Source organism: Oncorhynchus gorbuscha, linkage group LG18, assembly GCF_021184085.1.
Source record: "Oncorhynchus gorbuscha isolate QuinsamMale2020 ecotype Even-year linkage group LG18, OgorEven_v1.0, whole genome shotgun sequence".
Lineage (NCBI taxonomy): Eukaryota > Metazoa > Chordata > Actinopteri > Salmoniformes > Salmonidae > Oncorhynchus > Oncorhynchus gorbuscha.
The window spans coordinates 28367154-28388081 of record NC_060190.1 but is presented as its reverse complement, the minus strand read 5'-3'; the positions used below and the strand labels follow the sequence as shown (position 1 = coordinate 28388081).

Genomic DNA, 20928 nt, shown 5'->3' with positions numbered 1-20928 from the left:
ATCCCTCCCATTTCTTCTGTCCCTACTTCTCAGGAGGAACCTGGCGATTTGACAGGAGTGCCGGAGGAATATCATGATCTGCGCACGGTCTTCAGTCGGTCCCGAGCCAACTCCCTTCCTCCTCACCGGTCGTATGATTGTAGTATTGATCTCCTTCCGGGGACCACTCCTCCTCGAGGTAGACTATACTCTCTGTCGGCTCCCGAACGTAAGGCACTCGAGGATTATTTGTCTGTGTCTCTTGACGCCGGTACCATAGTGCCTTCTTCCTCTCCGGCCGGGGCGGGGTTCTTTTTGTTAAGAAGAAGGACGGTACTCTGCGCCCCTGCGTGGATTATCGAGGGCTGAATGACATAACGGTTAAGAATCGTTATCCGCTTCCCCTTATGTCATCAGCCTTCGAGATTCTGCAGGGAGCCAGGTGCTTTACTAAGTTGGACCTTCGTAACGCTTACCATCTCGTGCGCATCAGAGAGGGGGACGAGTGGAAAACGGCGTTTAATACTCCGTTAGGGCATTTTGAGTACCGGGTTCTGCCGTTCGGTCTCGCCAATGCGCCAGCTGTTTTTCAGGCATTAGTTAATGATGTTCTGAGAGACATGCTGAACATTTTTGTTTTTGTCTATCTTGACGATATCCTGATTTTTTCTCCGTCACTCGAGATTCATGTTCAGCACGTTCGACGTGTTCTACAGCGCCTTTTAGAGAATTGTCTCTACGTAAAGGCTGAGAAGTGCTCTTTTCATGTCTCCTCCGTTACTTTTCTCGGTTCCGTTATTTCCGCTGAAGGCATTCAGATGGATTCCGCTAAGGTCCAAGCTGTCAGTGATTGGCCCGTTCCAAGGTCACGTGTCGAGTTGCAGCGCTTCTTAGGTTTCGCTAATTTCTATCGGCGTTTCATTCGTAATTTCGGTCAAGTTGCTGCCCCTCTCACAGCTCTTACTTCTGTCAAGACGTGTTTTAAGTGGTCCGGTTCCGCCCAGGGAGCTTTTGTCGTTTGGACAGACCATAAGAACCTTGAGTACATCCGTTCTGCCAAACGACTTAATGCCCGTCAAGCTCGTTGGGCGTTGTTTTTCGCTCGTTTCGAGTTTGTGATTTCTTACCGTCCGGGTAGCAAGAACACCAAGCCTGATGCCTTATCCCGTCTGTTTAGTTCTTCTGTGGCTTCTACTGATCCCGAGGGGATTCTTCCTTATGGGCGTGTTGTCGGGTTAACAGTCTGGGGAATTGAAAGACAGGTTAAGCAAGCACTCACGCACACTGCGTCGCCGCGCGCTTGTCCTAGTAACCTCCTTTTCGTCCCTGTTTCCACTCGTCTGGCTGTTCTTCAGTGGGCTCACTCTGCCAAGTTAGCGGGTCATCCCGGTGTTCGAGGCACTCTTGCGTCTATTCGCCAGCGCTTTTGGTGGCCGACTCAGGAGCGTGACACGCGCCGTTTCGTGGCTGCCTGTTCGGACTGCGCGCAGACTAAGTCGGGTAACTCTCCTCCTGCCGGTCGTCTCAGACCGCTCCCCATTCCTTCTCGACCATGGTCTCACATTGCCTTAGACTTCATTACCGGTCTGCCTTTGTCTGCGGGGAAGACTGTGATTCTGACGGTTGTCGATAGGTTCTCTAAGGCGGCACATTTCATTCCCCTCGCTAAACTTCCTTCCGCTAAGGAGACGGCACAAATCATTATTGAGAATGTATTCAGAATTCATGGCCTCCCGTTAGACGCCGTTTCAGACAGAGGTCCGCAATTCACGTCACTGTTTTGGAGGGAGTTCTGTCGTTTGATTGGTGCGTCCGTCAGTCTCTCTTCCGGGTTTCATCCCCAGTCTAACGGTCAAGCAGAGAGGGCCAATCAGACGATTGGTCGCATACTACGCAGCCTTTCTTTCAGGAACCCTGCGTCTTGGGCAGAACAGCTCCCCTGGGCAGAATACGCTCACAATTCGCTTCCTTCGTCTGCTACCGGGTTATCTCCGTTTCAGAGTAGTCTGGGTTACCAGCCTCCTCTGTTCTCATCCCAGCTTGCCGAGTCCAGCGTTCCCTCCGCTCAAGCGTTTGTCCAACGTTGTGAGCGCACCTGGAGGAGGGTGAGGTCTGCACTTTGCCGTTACAGGGCACAGACGGTGAGAGCCGCCAATAAACGCAGGATTAAGAGTCCAAGGTATTGTTGCGGCCAGAGAGTGTGGCTTTCCACTCGCAACCTTCCTCTTACGACAGCTTCTCGTAAGTTGACTCCATGGTTCATTGGTCCGTTCCGTGTCTCCCAGGTCGTCAATCCTGTCGCTGTGCGACTGCTTCTTCCGCGACATCTTCGTCGCGTCCATCCTGTCTTCCATGTCTCCTGTGTTAAGCCTTTTCTTCGCACCCCCGTTCGTCTTCCCTCCCCCCCTCCCGTCCTTGTCGAGCGCACCTATTTACAAGGTACATAAAATTATGGACATGCGTTCTCGGGGGCGGGGTCACCAATACCTAGTGGATTGGGAGGGTTACGGTCCTGAGGAGAGGAGTTGGGTTCCGTCTCGGGACGTGCTGGACCGTTCGCTCATCGATGATTTCCTCCGTTGCCGCCAGGATTCCTCCTCGAGTGCGCCAGGAGGCGCTCGGTGAGTGGGGGGGTACTGTCATGTTTGTCATTCATTGTCATGTCTTGTCCCTGTGCTCCCCATGCTATTCGTTTCCCTCTGCTGGTCTTGTTTGGTTCTATCCTTCTCTCTCCCCCTCCCTCTCTCACTCTCTCGCTCTCTCTTCTCTCTGTCGTTCCGTTCCTGCTCCCAGCTGTTCCTATTCCCCTAATCATCATTTAGTCTTTCCACACCTGTTCCCGATCCTTTCCCCTGATTAGACTCCCTATTTATTCCTTTGTGTTCCGTTCCTGTGCCGTCGGTTCCTTGTTTTGTATTCCATGCTGTAATTGCGTTTCGCCCTGTCCTGTCGTGTTTTTTTGCCGTGATTGTGTATCACCCTGTCCTGTCGTGTTTTGTGCCTTCTTCAGACGCTGCGTGTGAGCAGGTGTCTCAGTTGACTACGGCCTGCGCCTACCCGAAGCGACCTGCAGTCTGTGGCCGCTTCTCCAGTTGTTTTCCCCTCTACTATCTAGAGGATTTCAGTTATTCGGTTTTGAGCATTAATAAACTCTGTTTCTGTTAAGTCGCGTTTGGGTCCTCCTTCACCTGCATAACAGTGCCATGCTCTAACCAACTGAGCCCCACATCAAGTCTGTATCATACACAATAAATGTATTATCATGGACACAAATGAAGATTATGAGTGATGAGTTGATTGTTGATATGTTATATGTTGTAGTCATTTTACTTTTGACAATTTGTTTTGATTCAAGTTTATTGTGAAAAACTGCAACAGTAAGTGGGGATGCGGCTTACTATACATATAGTTTTGTTTCAAAATGGAGTCAGTGGCAGCGCCTCCACTCACGACACAGTTTGAGAGGAGACTTTCGACTTCCCAACTCAGCGATTCAGCTGAGGGCCTGACCGACAGCACAGGGGGTTTGGGGCGTTGGGGTGGGGTGATGATGATGATAGATCTGCCTCACCACTAATGTGCACTTATCTGCCTATTGGAAGAGGTTTGTCAAATTGTGATTTATGCTTACACCCCACACCCACCCTTTTCCCCTTTCCACACCACCCAGAGTGCAGAAAACAAAGTCATAGTTATCTCTCGCTTCCATACGGCCTGTTTTTCAAGAAAAGAAAGGAGGAGGGAAGGGAGGGTTATCTTGGGGAAGAGTTTGGGTGCCTCATCCGTTTTCGTTCATGCTGACATTCCCCTCATAGAAAGCTTACGCCTCGCAAATGATGCCATGGACAAGAGTAGAGCGGGTTACCCCTGTTGACTTTAGAGGGTGGTCTGTTCCATGTGCAGATATTGGGAAAAATTACGAGAAAATAATGTACAAGACAATATACTGTATGACGATATGGAACCGTCCTTCTCCACGACTGGGTGATGTCATGCTTTGCATTTTGGAAACTCAACAGCATCACCGTGAGCTAAGAAGTCCATGTGTGTCCTGTTTAGACAGCTCAAACCGTGGACAACCCTCTCCCCTATGTTTGCTTCTCTCTCTCTGTTTATCTGTTCCTCTCTCCCAGCCATAATACAGGCTTTAATTAAAGCCATCAGCTGTGTTCTTTTGCTACAATATCATGTCAAGGATATCAACACACCACAAAGAGCCTCCTCAGAATAACAGAGTGAGCCCGGCCCAGGTTACTCTCTCTCTCTCTCTCTCTCTCTCTCTCTCTCTCTCTCTCTCTCTCTCTCTCTCTCTCTCTCTCTCTCTCTCTCTCTCTCTCTCTCTCTCTCTCTCTCTCCATCCCATCGATCTCTCTCTCTGTTTCTCTTTCTGTTTCTCTCTCTCTCCCATCCCCATCTCTCTCTCTCCCTCTCCATCTCTCTCTCTCCCTCTCTCTCCCTCTCCATCTCTCTCTCTCCCTCTCCATCTCTCTCTCTCCCTCTCCATCTCTCTCTCTCATCCCTCTCTCTCTCCCTCTCCATCCCATCCCTCTCTCTCTCTCTCCCTCTCTCCCTCTCATCCCTCTCTCTCTCTCCCTCTCCATCCCTCTCTCTCTCTCTCTCTCTCTCCATCCCTCTCTCTCCATCTCTCCCTCTCCATCACATCGATCTCTCTCCCTCTCCATCCCTCTCTCTCCCTGTCCATCTCTCCCTCTCCATCACATCGATCTCTCTCCCTCTCCATCTCTCTCTCTCCATCACATCCCTCTCTCTCCCTCTCCATCTCTCTCTCCCTCTCCATCACATCGATCTCTCTCCCTCTCCATCCCTCTTACTCTCTCTCCCTCTCCATTTCTCTCTCTCCCTCTCCATCTCTCTCTCTCCATCCCTCTCTCCCTCTCCATCTCTCTCTCTCCCTCTCCATCTCTCTCTCTCCCTCTCCATCTCTCTCTCCATCCCTCTCTCTCCATCCCTCTCTCCCTCTCCATCTCTCTCTCCCTCTCCATCTCTCCCTCTCTCTCTCTCTCCATCCCTCTCTCCCTCTCCATCTCTCTCTCTCCCTCTCCATCTCTCTCTCTCCATCCCTCTCTCTCCATCCCTCTCTCCCTCTCCATCTCTCTCTCTCCCTCTCCATCTCTCTCTCTCCCTCCATCCCTCTCTCTCCATCCCTCTCTCCCTCTCCATCTCTCTCTCTCCCTCTCCATCTCTCTCCCTCTCCCTCTCCCTCTCCCTCTCCATCTCTCTCTCCCTCTCCAAACAGACTAGCTGCATTATTTACCCGTCACTCTGTTACTATTTGGACATTTGCGGAATCTGAAACCGTGGATCTAAGTTTCTGTCTGAGGAGGAAAGTGAGGCATCGCTCCAGCCCCAACACAGTGTCATGGGCTCATCTAGGAAATAATAGCCACAAAAAATATCTAGTAGCTACAATGCTGGCTATGGCTATTTCAGATATGACAATGCCCCGCAATGCTAACAAGCCCTAAAGAATGAAAGGCAATGACTGATAGAAAATGACAAAATGTCCCTTTTTCTTAAGCAAAGATACGGTCCATTTCATCCTAGAGAAATGAGTTGATTACCAAACAACCGTGCTAATTGCAATCGTTTATTTATTTTATGTCTCTTCCCTTCCTCTTCTCTCCCCTCTTTCCCTCTCACATCTCCCCCTCCTCCCTCTGTCTCCCAGCTTCTCACTTCTCACTCCTCGTCCAAGGTCATGAGGTCATAGCCATCTGATCATATGTCGGTTGCGATTAGAATCGGGCCTTTTGTGCCATGTCATATTTCATTACGCACAGGACTCATCTCCTGGGTCGTGGGGTCACTCTGATTTGATTGGCTGACAGAAATGATATAATTTGCATTTAACCCTAGGCGGTATGAGTTCGGAATGGCGTACTAATGCATTTGGCAAAGAGAGAAGGCTGCCCCGGGAGTGACTAATTTGAAGTGGCACAACAACAGCGGAGTTAGGGGGGGGCTGAGCTATTGCACAACATGCTGGGGTTACATGGAGTGAGGTTTATTCAATAATAAACAACACAAAGAACTCTCTCCGTGGTCTCTTTCTCCTTCTCTCTGGTTGTCTCTCTCTACTTCTCTCTCCCTTCTTCTATAATGACACTTTGATTTGACTGGAAGAGGATGCTCGGAGAGGTTGGGGCTATCCCATCACTAACAGGTCATTATTGCTGTACACTGGAGTGGAACAAAACGTTGTTCAAACGTTCCCAGACGAAACGCAGAGAAGACTGGGCAGAGAGGAGACACTGTGCAGACAATGGAATGGGATTAATGAAGATAGACAAATAAAGAACAAATAAAGTTGGATGAATTTGAATTGGAGAATGATGGGCGCAGATGTTAGCCTAGCTAGCAGAAATAGATTCTAGATTTAATAAGCGTTCGCTATTGTATTCTTAGCTCAGACTGGATGCAGTGGACAGAGAGTTCAGTTAATTCGCTCACCCCTCCGATAGTGATTGTGTGCAGATGCTTCGCAGTGTGAACTGTGTAAGCTCAAACACGATCCTCGCTAATGCAAATCATCAAAATGCTACGAAAACAAATGATCAGATACAGAAACAAAGCTCAGGTTTTGAAGAGTCAATTAGAGAGAGATTGTGACACACGTTCTGATACTGACGTGGGTGACAGGCGTGGGGGAAGGGGTCAAAGAAAGGCAGGGAGGGAGGGAGGGAGGGAGGGAGGGGAGGGAGGGAGGGAGGGAGGGAGGGAGGGAGGGAGGGAGGGAGGGAGGGAGGGAGGGAGGGGGAGGGAGGGAGGGAGGGAGGGAGGAGATATGATTTCAACATTTCAAATGAGGACCTTAATCAAACTTATTGCCTGACAGGAGGCATTCAGCATTATAAAGTCAAATTTGGCACACATATTATTTCTGCAGTATCCCCCTTGTCGCTTCTTATAGAGAGCAGCCATCTCCCTCCAGAGGAGGAATCTTTTTTACTTTATTCATTGGTTGCCCTGTCTCTTCTGATAGGCTTAACAGGGCTACTGCTGCTGTATAGTCGATGGAAGTGTCCCAAATGCCACCCTATCCCTGATACAGCGCATTACATTTGACCAGAGCCCTTTGGGCCATGGACAAAAGTAGTGCACTATGTAGTGAATAGGATGCTAATTGGGACGCAGGCGACGAGTTCCGTGCACCGTGCATCACGATAAACAAATCCAATGACATCAGCTCTTTTATATGGATTTCTATTTTATAATTTCACTATTTTTTCAACACTGTTTTCACATTGAAGGTCAACGCTGCTGCGGTGCGAAAACAATGACGCCACTGTTTCTGATTCTGACTGACAAAGCCTAATTGTGCTGTTGTCGTGTTTTTTTTTATGTCTGGCGAATAAAAAACACACAGAAAAGACAGTTGGTGGATCTTTAGTCATTTATAGGCAATTGTGGAAACTGACAATGAGGACGCTGACAGGACAGTCGTGTGGACACACAAATGTGTATTACACTGGTGATTGTTAGGAGTGTGTGTGTGTGTGTGTGTGTGTGTGTGTGTGTGTGTGTGTGTGTGTGTGTGTGTGTGTGTGTGTGTGTGTGTGTGTGTGTGTGTGTGTGTGTGTGTGTGTGTGTGTGTGTGTGTGTGTGTGTGTGTGTGTGCGCATGTGTGTGCAAATGCGCATGCAAACATGACTTTGCATGTGGACAATCGCTTGTGTGTGTGTGTGTGTGTGTGTGTGTGTGTGTGTGTGTGTGTGTGTGTGTGTGTGTGTGTGTGTGTGTGTGTGTGTGTGTGTGTGTGTGTGTGTGTGTGTGTGTGTGTGTGTGTGTGTGTGTGTGCGTGTACAGTACTTGCACATATGCATGCAGGTCACAACAATAGCGAGCATTTCCACCATGGTATCACTGGGTTCTTAAGTGTCTCCCCGTCTTACAGGCCTGGAGTCAATAGTCAATGTGGCTGTGCATTGGTGATGGGCACATCTGCTGAAAACGGGTGCAAACGTCTGGGGTTTCGATCCATGGTGCCATTGTTTTTTCCAAGATGCAGAGGGAGGGGACAGCTCTCCACCGTGAATGAGCCACTTATTCCTCAGCCATGATTGTACACACACTCTATGGCCGCGTCTCAATTGGCACCCTATTCCCTAAATAGTGCACTATCTATTGACCAAGGCCCATAGGGAATAGGGTGCCATTTGGGATGAAGACTCCACGGCCATAACAGACCCCTTCATAACTCCGTTCAAGGTTTGGATGTATTTACCTGCTTTGAGCTAATATGACACTAGCTGTGAATCTAATGTGATGCTGTCAGGGTAAAAGTGAAACTAGTAGTTATTAATCAAAACTATGAACATAATTAAGAACATTCTATGACCCCAAACAGTAAATAGAAATCTATCATCGCATAGGGTGGAAAATATTATCTGATGCAATCCTGAATGACTGGCTCCTTGTCAACAACTGGGTTGCATCCAAAATGGCACCCTATTCCCTCCCTATTCCCTATGGGTCCTGGTCAAAAGTAGTGCACTTGGGAACAGGGTGCCATTTGGGACTAAGTCTGGTTTTCTGAAAGTCCTACAAAAACACATTAAGGCTGCCATTAGATTAATTTGATCACCTAACGGCAACATGGAAAATTGACATCTCGGCACAGCAAAGGGCCCTTACACAAATATACAGCTGTGCATTTATTTGCAGTCCTGTGTCAGTAAACTATTTCAAACAGAAGGCTTTTAATGGGTGAAAAAGGGAGACATTTTCCAAATCACTCAACAACAAAAAAAGGCCACGATGAGGGAGAGAGAGAAAGAGAGAGAGGGGGAGCTTTTTGTTGCAGCAACAAATATGCCTGCACATCTTTTTAGCTTTGTCTCCCACCCCTGCTTCGTCAGCGAACGGCCACAGAAATATTTTGGCAGCCTGCTCTTTGTTTTCATTTTCACAAAAGATGGAGGGAGCGAGAGAGAGAGGTGGAGGGGTAGTGGTGGTGGTGGAGGGGGTGGTTGAGCGCAGTAGGGGAGAGGAGAGGAGGGGAGAGGAGGGTAGGAGATGGGAGTGGAGAGAGAGAGGTAGAGGGGGTAGAGGAGGAGAAGAGGATGGGGGAGGGCAGGGTTTTCAGTCTGCCACTCTCAGTCCCAGACCCAATCTAAACAGCGAGAGGAAGCTGTAAATCAAACTAATGCGACGGCCTGGTAATTCCTAGCAGCAGGGCCGGGGCGGTGGGCACAGACGAGGATCCCCAAATGGCGGGAGTTTACAAAACTGTGGCGGCACCGGCTTTAATCAGCGACAACGATCCAATGATACCGTCTCCCCCAATCAGAGCATTTCCTGTCAGTCACACAAGACCGATTTTGACCAATCAGGCGCGCAGACAGAAGATTGGGTTGCGTCCAACTAGCGAATTACAGATCTCATTTAGAAAAATGAGGAAAATGAACTTGAGCTCCTATAATTCTAGGGTTGTATCCCAAATGGCAGCCTATTCCCTATATAGTGCACTAATTTAGACCAGAGACTTATGTGCTGTGGTCAAATGTAGTGCACTATAATGTGAATACGGTGCCAGGAATGTGACATCATAATCAGAGTGAGCACAAAGTCTCTGCAATGTGTCATTAGATACATGTGCAGAGATAAATAAAAACGAGTGGATAGCTGTTGAAGGCTGTAAGGCATGGGTGTGTCTCCAATACCAAAGCGGATGGTTTTCAATTACAATCACTGTGAATGTATTTTTTCCTTTATGAAAAACACGATTCTGAAACCTATACTATTGCTAAAGCCGAACAACACAAAACATGGAATGCGCCAAAAAAAAGTGAAACTATGTTCAACTTGTAAAAAAAAAGAAAACAGGCAGCCCCAACTTGAAATGAAACGTTGCCAGAGGCTGCCTTTCGGGGGGGGGGGGGGGGGGTACTGTAATTGTAATTTACTACAGAGAGTCAGAGAAAATGCACTTCACTTCATCATCAGGCCTTTCAAACGGGCCCATCCAAATCATAATCCATAAGGTTTTTTTATTTGATGCTGCTAATGCCCAGACACAGCACCGCATACAGGCAGGCGAAGCCAAGCCGAGGTACGCGGTCGTGCCGTCGTGTTAGAGCGGAATGACTGGCGACGGTACACTCGCTCTGCATGTAGAACCAGCGGACCACTTGGCAGCCGTGGCGCTACAACAGGGCCAATCAATAAAACCTTGTTACACTAATTGCGAGATTATAATCTCCGCTAGCTACTTCGGCTGCATGTCCAAACAGTCCCTCCATTAAGGTAATTAATTCCTGCTACTCTCTCCCTCTCTCTCCCACCGATTTCCCCAAATGTCTATTATGCTAAACAAATATTTAAATCATGGTGGAAATGCATAAAAATGGAATTTACTGTAGTTAAGGTCATATGGAGGATGACAGTGTCCTTAAAGAAAGAAAGAAACGCCCACTCAAGGGGTTAGACAGTTTTACTAAGCCCATGAGGCATTTGTAAGTGATGTTTTCAAGAATCAGTGGCTATATAATATATATCAAGAATTCAATTGACTATCATAAATGGCTGGAAATAGAACAGTGGACCTTTAACACAGAATTAATACATACAAAATATCTTCATATTCTTCTACCTCAGTTCAGTTCAGCGCAAGAGTTTTCAACTCGAGTCTACTGAGGGAGAGAGGGACAGAGGGAGAGAGGGAGAGAGAGAGAGAGAGAGAGAGAGAGAGAGAGAGCGAGAGAGAGAGAGAGCACTCCCTGGGCCTTCCAGGAGCAAGCTACAATAGAAAAGTCAAACTCACAGGCATTTAGTCCAGTCTAGAGGAATAGCTGGGGAGGGTTTTCATGTCAGGGCTGCATCCCAAATGACACCCTATTCCCTATGTAGTGCACTACGTTTTAACCAGAACTCTATGGGTCAAAAGTTGTGCACTATATAGGGAATGGCGTGCCATTTGGGATGCAGCTCATGTTCCCTGCTTGGTGCCATATCGATCCGGTGCTAGGAGAGAGCGGAGTAAAGGGACACTCTCTGCTGGTTACTCTATTGTACACTGTTGCCACGACGATCGCGAGTGACCCTGGGCAGACAAAGGGCTAGTTGAGGCCGGGCCAGAGGCCTGACCTTGTCTTTTAATCAGCCCTGTTTCGACTGTCGCCAGAGAGAGACCGAGAAAACGAGAGAAGAGAGAGAGAGGGGAAAGAAAGAGGCAGGTGGCGAGAGAGAGGAGAAGAGGGAGGGAAAACATCTAGGGAGAGATAGATGGAGACAGAGAGAGCTAACTGGGGAGAGATAGACGGAGACAGAGAGAGCTAACTGGGGAGAGATAGATGGAGACAGAGAGAGCTAACTGGGGAGAGATAGATGGAGACAGAGAGAGCTAACTAGGGAGAGATAGACGGAGACAGAGAGAGCTAACTGGGGAGAGATAGACGGAGACAGAGAGAGCTAACTGGGGAGAGATAGATGGAGACAGAGCGAGCTAACTAGGGAGAGATAGACGGAGACAGAGAGAGCTAACTGGGGAGAGATAGACGGAGACAGAGAGAGCTAACTGGGGAGAGATAGATGGAGACAGAGAGAGCTAACTAGGGAGAGATAGACGGAGACAGAGAGAGCTAACTGGGGAGAGATAGACGGAGACAGAGAGAGCTAACTGGGGAGAGATAGATGGAGACAGAGCGAGCTAACTAGGGAGAGATAGACGGAGACAGAGAGAGCTAACTGGGGAGAGATAGACGGAGACAGAGAGAGCTAACTGGGGAGAGATAGACGGAGACAGAGAGAGCTAACTAGGGAGAGATAGACGGAGACAGAGAGAGCTAACTAGGGAGAGATAGATGGAGACAGAGAGAGCTAACTGGGGAGAGATAGACGGAGACAGAGAGAGCTAACTAGGGAGAGATAGACGGAGACAGAGAGAGCTAACTAGGGAGAGATAGACGGAGACAGAGAGAGCTAACTAGGGAGAGATAGACGGAGACAGAGAGAGCTAACTAGGGAGAGATAGACGGAGACAGAGAGAGCTAACTAGGGAGAGATAGGTAAAAGGTGATACAGGGGAAGGATATAGAGAGAAAGGACAAGTCGAAGAGTGGGAAAGAGATAACTAGGGAGAGATGGAGGCAGAGCGCAAGGAGAGAGAAAGCTAACTGGGGAAAGACCAAATGAGATAGGAAGTGAGGGAGAGCAAGAGAAAAAGAGAAGACAGAAATAAATAAGGGCCAATAGCAAGAGAAGTTGGAGTGAAATAGAGAAATAGAGAGAGAGAGCTATAGAGAAGTCAAATGTCTACTGTTTACTGATGTTCCTAGTCCTTCGATCCCCAACCAGGGAGGGCATACAACAGTTCCCAGCACCTAGATCTTCCGCATAGATTCTGTCGGACCTGGGCCCTGACAGTAAATCTCAATAAGACAAAATAAATGGTGTTCCAAAAACAAATCCAGTTGCCAGGACCACAAATACAAATTCTATCTAGACATCATTGTCCTAGAGCACACAAAAAAACTATACGTACCTCGGCCTAAACATCAGCGCCACAGGTAACTTCCACAAAGCTGTGAACGACCTGAGAGACAAGGCAAGAAGGGCCTTCTGCGCCATCAAAAGGACTATAAAATTCGACATACCAATTAGGATCTGGCTAAAGATACATGAATCATTTATAGAACCCATTTCCCTTTATGGTTGTAAGGGCTGGGGTCCGCTCACCAACCAAGAATTCACAAAATGGGAAAAACACAAAATGGAGATTCTGCATGCAGAATTCTGCAAAAATATCCTCTGTGTACAACGTAAAACACCAAACAATGCATGCAGACTAGAATTAGGCCGATACCGCTAATGATCAAAATCCAGAAAAGAGCTGTTGAACTTTACAACCACCTAAAAGGAAGCGATTCCCAAACCTTCCATAACAAAGCCATCACCTACAGAGATATTAACCTGGAGAAGAGTCCCCTAAGCAAGCTGGTCCTGGGGCGCTGTTCACAAACAGTGCCCCAGGACTGTAACAAAATGAAACCCAACCAAATCATGAGCAAACAAAAAGATAATTACTTTCAAAAAGAGAATTACTTTAACAAAAAAAGAGCAATGGTAGAATGCTATTTGGCCTTAAACAGAGAGTACACCGTGGCAGAAGACCTGACCACTGTGACTGAACCAAAAGGAAAGCTTTTACTATGTACAGACTCAGTGAGGATAGCCTTGCTATTGAGAGAGGCTGCCGTAGGCAGACCTGGTTCTCACTGCCCAGAAAATGAGGTGGAAACCGAGCTGCACCTCCTAACCTCCTACCAAATGTATGACCATTTTAGAGACACATATTTCCCTCAGATTACACAGACTCACAAATAATTTGAAAACAAATCCAATTTTGATAAACTCCCATACCACAGTGTGTCATCAGAGCAGCAAGATGTGTGACCTGTTGCCACAAGAAAAGGGCAACCAGTGAAGAACAAACACCATTGTAAATATAACCCATTTTTATGCTTATTTATTTTCCCTTGAACTATTTGCACATCACTACAACACTGTATATAGGCATACGATGACATTTAAAATGTCTCTATTCCTTTGCAACTTTTGCGAGTGTAATGTTTATTGTTCATTTTTTGATTGTTTATTTCACTTTAGGTTACTATCTATTTCACTTGCTTTGGCAATGTAAATATATGTTTTCCATGTCAATAAAGTCCATTGAACTGAGAGAGAGAGAGAGAGAGAGAGAGAGAGAGAGAGAGAGAGAGAGAGAGAGAGAGAGAGAGAGAGAGAGAGAGAGAGAGAGAGAGAGAGATCTAACTGGGAGAGCGATAGCTACATAGTGAGAGTGAAAGAGCTATGCTCTCAGCTAACTGGGGTCAGGTCTATGCGCATGGGAACAGTGGACATGACAGAAGGTCTGACCCCATTTCTTTATGACTCATCACAGTGATCGAACTGAAACCACCACCACAGATAGTGGAGATTACCGTGCCCGATTAGCCGAAGGTACACGGGCATTACAGCGAGATGATCTAGGCAGTTTCAGGCAGTTTGGAGGCGTCGGTTCTTCCCCCCCCCACCAGAACCATTGACCCAAATGCATTTTTATATAGTAAAAAAGAATAAAGGGTAAAAGAACATACCAGTAAAAGGAAATGCACAGACAGATGATAGAGAAGTTGAAGGATTGTGAATTTCTAATGGAGATCAAAGTACAGTGTGAAGAGAGGCAGAAACTGCCTCTCCAATAGAAATCCCCGGTCACGCTTGTAGGTGACGTGATGGCGGCGTTGGCTAGCTAACCACATGTGCAGAAACACATCATCGGGTCTAACTGTCGTCTCGCGACTAACTGCGTATGTGCAGGTCGTCAAATCAAAGGCACTCCGTTGATATAAAGTTGTTTTGGATGAAAATGAAAACGTGTCAGTTTGTCACATTCACGAGGTTGGAGTAATAACATGTGATTTCCCCCCCCACCCCCCTTTGTTGTCAACTTTCTAAAGGCACAACCTAGATTTGAGCCAATGTCTTAAGTAGTTGAACTTCTCTCATTGACATCTCAGACCCCAAACCCCGGCCCGGTCTGCTTGGTCTGTTTTACAAGCGTCCCCAGACGTTTCACAATGTTGTGCCTCTGAGTTTAGAAACCCTGTGTGGATATGTTCTATATGTTGTGTTTCTAGGGTATGACCATCTCTATAAGTTAGAACAACAGTGCAGCGTGATCTGATAGAGATATTCTCGGCCCGCTCAAGTGATTGCAATTGACAAGGACAAGTGCCTCTCCCTGCTTTGTATGGCAGTGAGGCTTACAACGAAATTCAACGAATCTCCCAGCTCAAACGCAACACCCATGTGTTTTAGCCCAGCTGCGGTCCAATGCACTACAGTACAGAGCATACGCTGATGCATTCAGTCCTGTGTTCTCGTGAATCTCATTGGATTCATTTATGTAGGACCCCCTTTCACAAATACAGTCCCTCAAGGCCCCCAGCACTACTGGTTTGGTTTTCTTCTAATCGGGAACTGATTCAGACCTTGAACACTTTCGGGCCAATTCAGAGTTGAGATAAGCGCGTGCAACTCAAGACTTTGGCGTGAATCAATGCATTTATGTTCATGGGAGACAATGTGAGAATATTTACATTTACATTTACATTTAAGTCATTTAGCAGACGCTCTTATCCAGAGCGACTTACAAGCGTGATGATCTCAAGTCTAATTATTACCCAATGTGAGTGGAATCTCTGTCCATTTACTGACAATGGATTAATGAACTACCAGGTATGGATCAGAAAAACCAGCAAATGCCCTGTACTTTGAGGCTGTGATTTGAATAACCCGGAACGTAGAATAGTAGCTTTAGTTTCAGTCCACCGTGAGACCTTATCAAAGCCGAGGCATGTCTGGTCATTTTCTAGTCCAGACATATAAAAAAAAGAGGAAGCAGGTGTTTCATCAACAAAAAGAAAAATGCCAACTCACCTGATTTGGGGAGAGGAACTCCTGGTTATTTTCATTCATGTACATGTTGTCACCATCAAACTGTAAGGGAAAAACAGAGAAACAGAGTGGGATAGAAATCAGTCAGTTCATAGAAAGAAAATCAGTCAGTCAGCGCATAGAAAATCAGTCAGGGCACAGAAACCATTTTGAACGAGTCAAATGACTCCATAGTAGTCACCTTTAAACCACACTGGCTCAATGGCTCTCATGGATGTCAGTAATTACAGTTCATTAGAGCCCCATATAATTACACCAGTCAGACTAGTGAAACTCACACTGCTCCGCTTGCCTGCAGCAACCCCAGTGTGTGCGTGTGTATGTGTGTGTGCGCGGGCGCGTGCTTGCGTCTGTGTGTGTATGTGTGTGATAAAGTGTATGTGTGTGTGCGAGCCTCAGTCCGTGTGTGTGTCAGACTCGGCTGTGACTTGGGCTGCCTTGTGTGTCACGCGAGGTGTTGATGAGGACGCCGGAGAGCTAATCACACCAGCACAAACACAACACAAACACAAAACGGCAGTCAGGGCCCTACGGAGGCCAAGAGGGCACAACGGCCCTTTAGCACTTTCACACTCCGACAGAGAGAGAAAAAAAAAGACCGCCAGAGAGAAGCCTCCATCGGGCCAGGGCCGGGTGGGCGAACAACAGCTTGCCCCTGAGCAAAGGGGGATGGCGGTTGATTAGTGTGGTGGGTGGGGGAGGGCGTGAGAGGGGCAAGGGGGGTTAGTGGAGGCCAATGGTGGCCGTTCTCGCTGTAGCGGTGATTAACACTCGGGTCACAGCCAGAGGTCGCGGCTTGGAATGCTTCACACTTCACAGAGGCCTCTCTGTTCTGTCTGCCACTAGTTGGCACTTGGCTTTTATGAGAAAGCAAAACACACGAGGGGAAGTCAGCCAAAAGGGCCTGTGGAGCTGCTGTACAGTAAGGTCATTACATTCTGGTGCTGTAGCGTAGATCTACACTGTTTTCAAACTGCGAAGAGATATAGGCTAAACAATGGAAGATACTGTATAATGTAGAGACTGAAAAACCACAGGCCAGTCCATAAGGATATTAGCCAAAGTTAAGCCTTTGAGCCTGTAGAACTGATTCCAAAGTGGAGAGATGTAACAAACCATTCTTTAGTAATATAAACCGATATACTGACAGTAGGGGTGGGAAATATGTGCAATGGGCTTTACAGTACATGTATTCCAATGTCGTTCCATTTGACGTGCTGTCAAACCCACCATTGCTACCGTACGAGGCTAGATGACGGCAATAACCAACTCCCTACTTCGCATCACTCTCATATTCATCCTTTAGATAGACTCGATGCTTTCAGCATAATGAGTTCTCCTTGAGGGAACCATTAGTCTGTGGGCCACAATCATTGGATGATGGTTACACACTGCAAGTCAAATTAAATCCATTTCATCAATTACATCGGTAAGAAGGGAGAAAAGGCCATGAGTGCTTCTGAGTTCTCAATCAGGAAATGAATGGAGAGCAAGGGTAGCAATGAGTGGTTATTGGTGTTTTCACACATGACATGGGTCCTCTCAGAGCAACTGGAGATTGTTTGTGATATTTATGTACAGTGCATTCGGAAAGTATTCAGACCCCATCCCTTTTTCCACATTTTGTTACGTTACAGCCTTATTCTAAAATGGATTAAATCCTTTTTCCCCCCTCATCAATCTACACACAATACCCCATAATGACAAAGCACTTCTTTTTTTATGTTTGCTAATTTACAAAAAAATAATAACCTGAACCTTATTTACATTAGTATACAGACCCTTTGCTATGAGACTCGAAATTGAGCTCAGTTGTATCCTGTTTCTATTGACCATCATTGAGATGTTTCTACAACTTGATTGGAGCCCACCTGTGGTAAATTCAATTTATTGGACATGATTTGGAAAGGCACACACCTGTCTATATAAGGTCCTAATGTTGACAGTGCATTTCAGAGCAAAAAACTAAGCCATGAGGCCGAAGGAATTGTCAGTAGAGCTCAAAGACAGTATTGTCTCGGCACAGATCTGGGGAAAGGTTTGTCTGCAGAATTGAAGGTCCCCAAGAACACAGTGGCCTCCATCATTCTTAAATGTAAGAAGTTTGGAACCACCAACACTCTCCCTAGAGCTGGCTAGCCGGCCAAACTGAGCAATCAGGGGAGAAGGGCCTTGGTCAAGGAGGTGACCAAGAACCCAATGGGCACTCTGACAGAGCTCCTCTGTAGAGATGAGAGAACCTGGGAGATGGGAGAACCTTCCAGAAGGACAACCATCTCTCAGCACTCCACCAATCAAGCCTTTATGGTAGAGTGGGCAGACGGAAGCCACACCTCAGTAAAAGGCACATGACAGCTCGCTTGGAGTTTGCAAAAGGCACCTAAAGACTCTCAGACCATGAGAAACAAAATTCTCTGGTCTGATGAAACCAGTCAGGATCGAGGGAAAGATGAATGGAGCAAAGAACAGAGAGACCCTTGATGAAAATCTTCTCCAGAGCGCTCAGGACCTCAGAATGGGGTGAAGGTTCACCTTCCAACAGGACAATGACCCGAAGCACACAGCCAAAACAACGCAGGAGTGGCTTCGGGACAAGTCTCTGAGTGTCCTTGAGTGGCCCAGCCAGAGCATGGACTCTGGCGAGACCTGAAAATAGCTGTGCAGCGACACTCTCCATCCAACCTGACAGAGCCTGAGAGGATCTGCAGAGAAGAATGGGAGAAACTCTCCAAATACAGGTGTGTCACGCTTGTAGCGTCATATGCAAGAAGACTCGAGGCTGTAATCACTGGAAAATGTGATATCAGTTTTTTATTCGTTATAAAAATGTAAAATAAGTTGAATTTTTAACGTAACAAAATGTAACGTAACAAAATGTGTAAAAATTATGTCATCACATGTCTAACAATGCATTATAGCCGCATCACAATGAATTATACCTGGATGTTTTTTCGTTACTTTTTATCTATATACACAGGAAGTTTACATACACCTTAGCCAAATACAGTAAACTCAGTTTTTCACAATTCCTGACATTTAATCCAAGTAAAAATTCCCTGTCTAAGGTCAGTTAGGATCACCACTTTATTTGAAGTATGTGAAATGTCAGATTAATAGTAGAGATAATGATTTATTTCAGCTTTTATTTCTTTCATCACATCCCCAGTGGGTCAGAAGTTTACATACACTCAATTAGTATTTGGTAGCATTGCCTTTACATTGTTTAACTTGGGTTAAATGTTTTGGGTAGCCTTCCACAAGCTTCCCACAATAAGTTGGGTAAATTTGGGCCCATTCCTCCTGACAGAGCTGGTGTAACTGAGTCAGGTTTGTAGGTCTCCTTGCTCGCCACGCTTTTCAGTTCTGCCCACACATTTTCTATAGGATTGAGGTCAGGGCTTTGTGATCGCCACTCAAATACCTTGACTTTGTTGTCCTTAAGCCATTTTGCCACAACTTTAGAAGTATGCTTGGGGTCATTGTCCATTTGGAAGAACCATTTGCGACCAAGCTTTAACTTCCTGACTGATGTCTTGAGATGTTGCTTCAATATATCCACATTATTATCCCGCCTCATGATGCCATCTATTTTGTGAAGTGCACCAGTCCTTCCTGCAGCAAAGCACCCCCACAACATGAAGCTGCCACCCCCGTTCTTCACGGTTGGGATGGTGTTCTTCGGCTTGCAAGCCTCCCCCTTTTTCCTCCAAACATAACGGTCGTCATTATGGCCAAACAGTTCTATTTGTGTTTAATCAGACCAGAGGACTTTTCTCCAAAAAGTGCGATCCTTGTCCCCATGTGCATTTGCAAACCGGAGTCTGGCTTTTTTATGCCGATTTTGGAGCAGTGGCTTCTTCCTTGCTGAGCGGCCTTTCAGGTTATGTCGATATAGGCCTTATTTTACCGTTGATATCGATACTTTGTACTTGTTTCCTCCAGCATCTTCACAAGGTCTGCTGTTGTTCTGGGATTGATTTGCACTTTCCGCACCAAAGTACGTTCATCTCTAGGAGACAGACCGCGTCTCCTTCCTGAGCAGTTTGACGGCTGTGTGGTCCCATGGTGTTTAAAGTTGCATACTACTGTTTGTACAGATGAACGTGGTACCTTAAGGCATTTGGAAATTGCTCCCAAGGATGAAACAGACTTGTGGAGGTCTACAATTTTTGGCTGATTTCTTTTGATTTTCCCATGATGTCAAGCAAAGAGGCACTGAGTTTGAAGGTAGGCCTTGAAATACATCCACAGGTACACCTCCAATTGACTCAAATTATGTCAATTCTTCTCAAGCCATGACATCATTTTCTGGAATTTTCCATGCTGTTTAAAGGCACAGTCAACTTACTTTATGTAAACAACTGAAATTGTGATACAGTGAATTATAAGTGAAATAATCTGTCTGTAAACAGTTGTTGGAAGAATTACTTGTGTTATGCACAAAGTAGATGTCCTAACCGACTTGCCAAAACTATAGTTTGTTAACAAGAATTTTGTGGAGTGGTTGAAAAACTAGTTTGAATGACTCCAACCTAAGTGTATGTAAACTTCCGACTGCAACTGTATCAGTCCTATGACTTGAATGTGATTTGTGCCACAAATGCTAAAATGTTAGAATGTGGAAACAGTGCTAAGGAAATTAACCCAAAGCATGGCTTGCTGTCATACCTTGTCCATAAACTGGAAACCAATATTTAATCTTGTAATTTGGTTAACTATACTTTAAGTAAAGTGTTATAAGTGTAAAGTAACGCAATATGATGAAGGTTATTGTATTTTATTTTAAAGCTAATAGTTTCTAGGGGGGGAGAGACAGAGATTGAGTGAGTGAGAAACAACAGAAAGCTTGGTTAAAACCCAGAGCAGTAATGGTGAGGAGAGCTTGTTCAAACAACTGCTACACATTTGACACCAAGCACTCCAGTTTGCCGAGCTAAAAAGCACATAGAGAGAGTAGCTATAAATAGGCAGCTGTTTGTGTAAACCCAAGCCACTGTCAGTTTGAAGTGCACACGAGCACTGAGGTTATGGAACAACAGTTGCACGTAACCTATCACACAGCTCCCAGCCACAAATGAGCATACCAATCTATAGTAGTACATCAAAATGGCATACATGGACAGCACGGCAGCCAATACAAAAAGGCTCAACAAGATGGCTGCCAACCATGTGATGTAGACAATACTACACATTCATACAGTGCATACATGTAGCTGCGGCAGCCACGTATGTTTTCATTTTAGACAGACTCTCTTTCGTGAGGCTCAAATGTGACTCCATGGTTTTCCACAGGGCACGTGACTAATCGCCTGTCAGTCAAAGTGCAAATAGGAACAGGCACCAGTCAAAATACCTGTGTCAGGACGCTGGTCATTAGAGCATTCAGAGGCTGGCAGATAGCACTGAAGGTCTGAGGGGATGGTCTGTTTTCAATGAAGCAGATATGGATCAGTTGACTGTGTGTGTTCC

At 46.3% G+C, this 20928-nt stretch overlaps 1 protein-coding gene across 3 annotated transcripts in view; it reads right to left on the bottom strand.

Moving 5' to 3' along the window:
- Positions 1-20928, bottom strand: part of LOC124002620 (TOX high mobility group box family member 2-like) — a 147504-nt gene that overhangs the window by 57802 nt on the left and 68774 nt on the right. For all 3 annotated transcript variants that reach the window (XM_046310175.1, XM_046310174.1, XM_046310176.1), the window contains one exon: positions 15442-15501. In XM_046310175.1, the coding sequence (XP_046166131.1) occupies positions 15442-15501 (60 nt within the window). The remainder of the gene's footprint in view (positions 1-15441; positions 15502-20928) is intronic.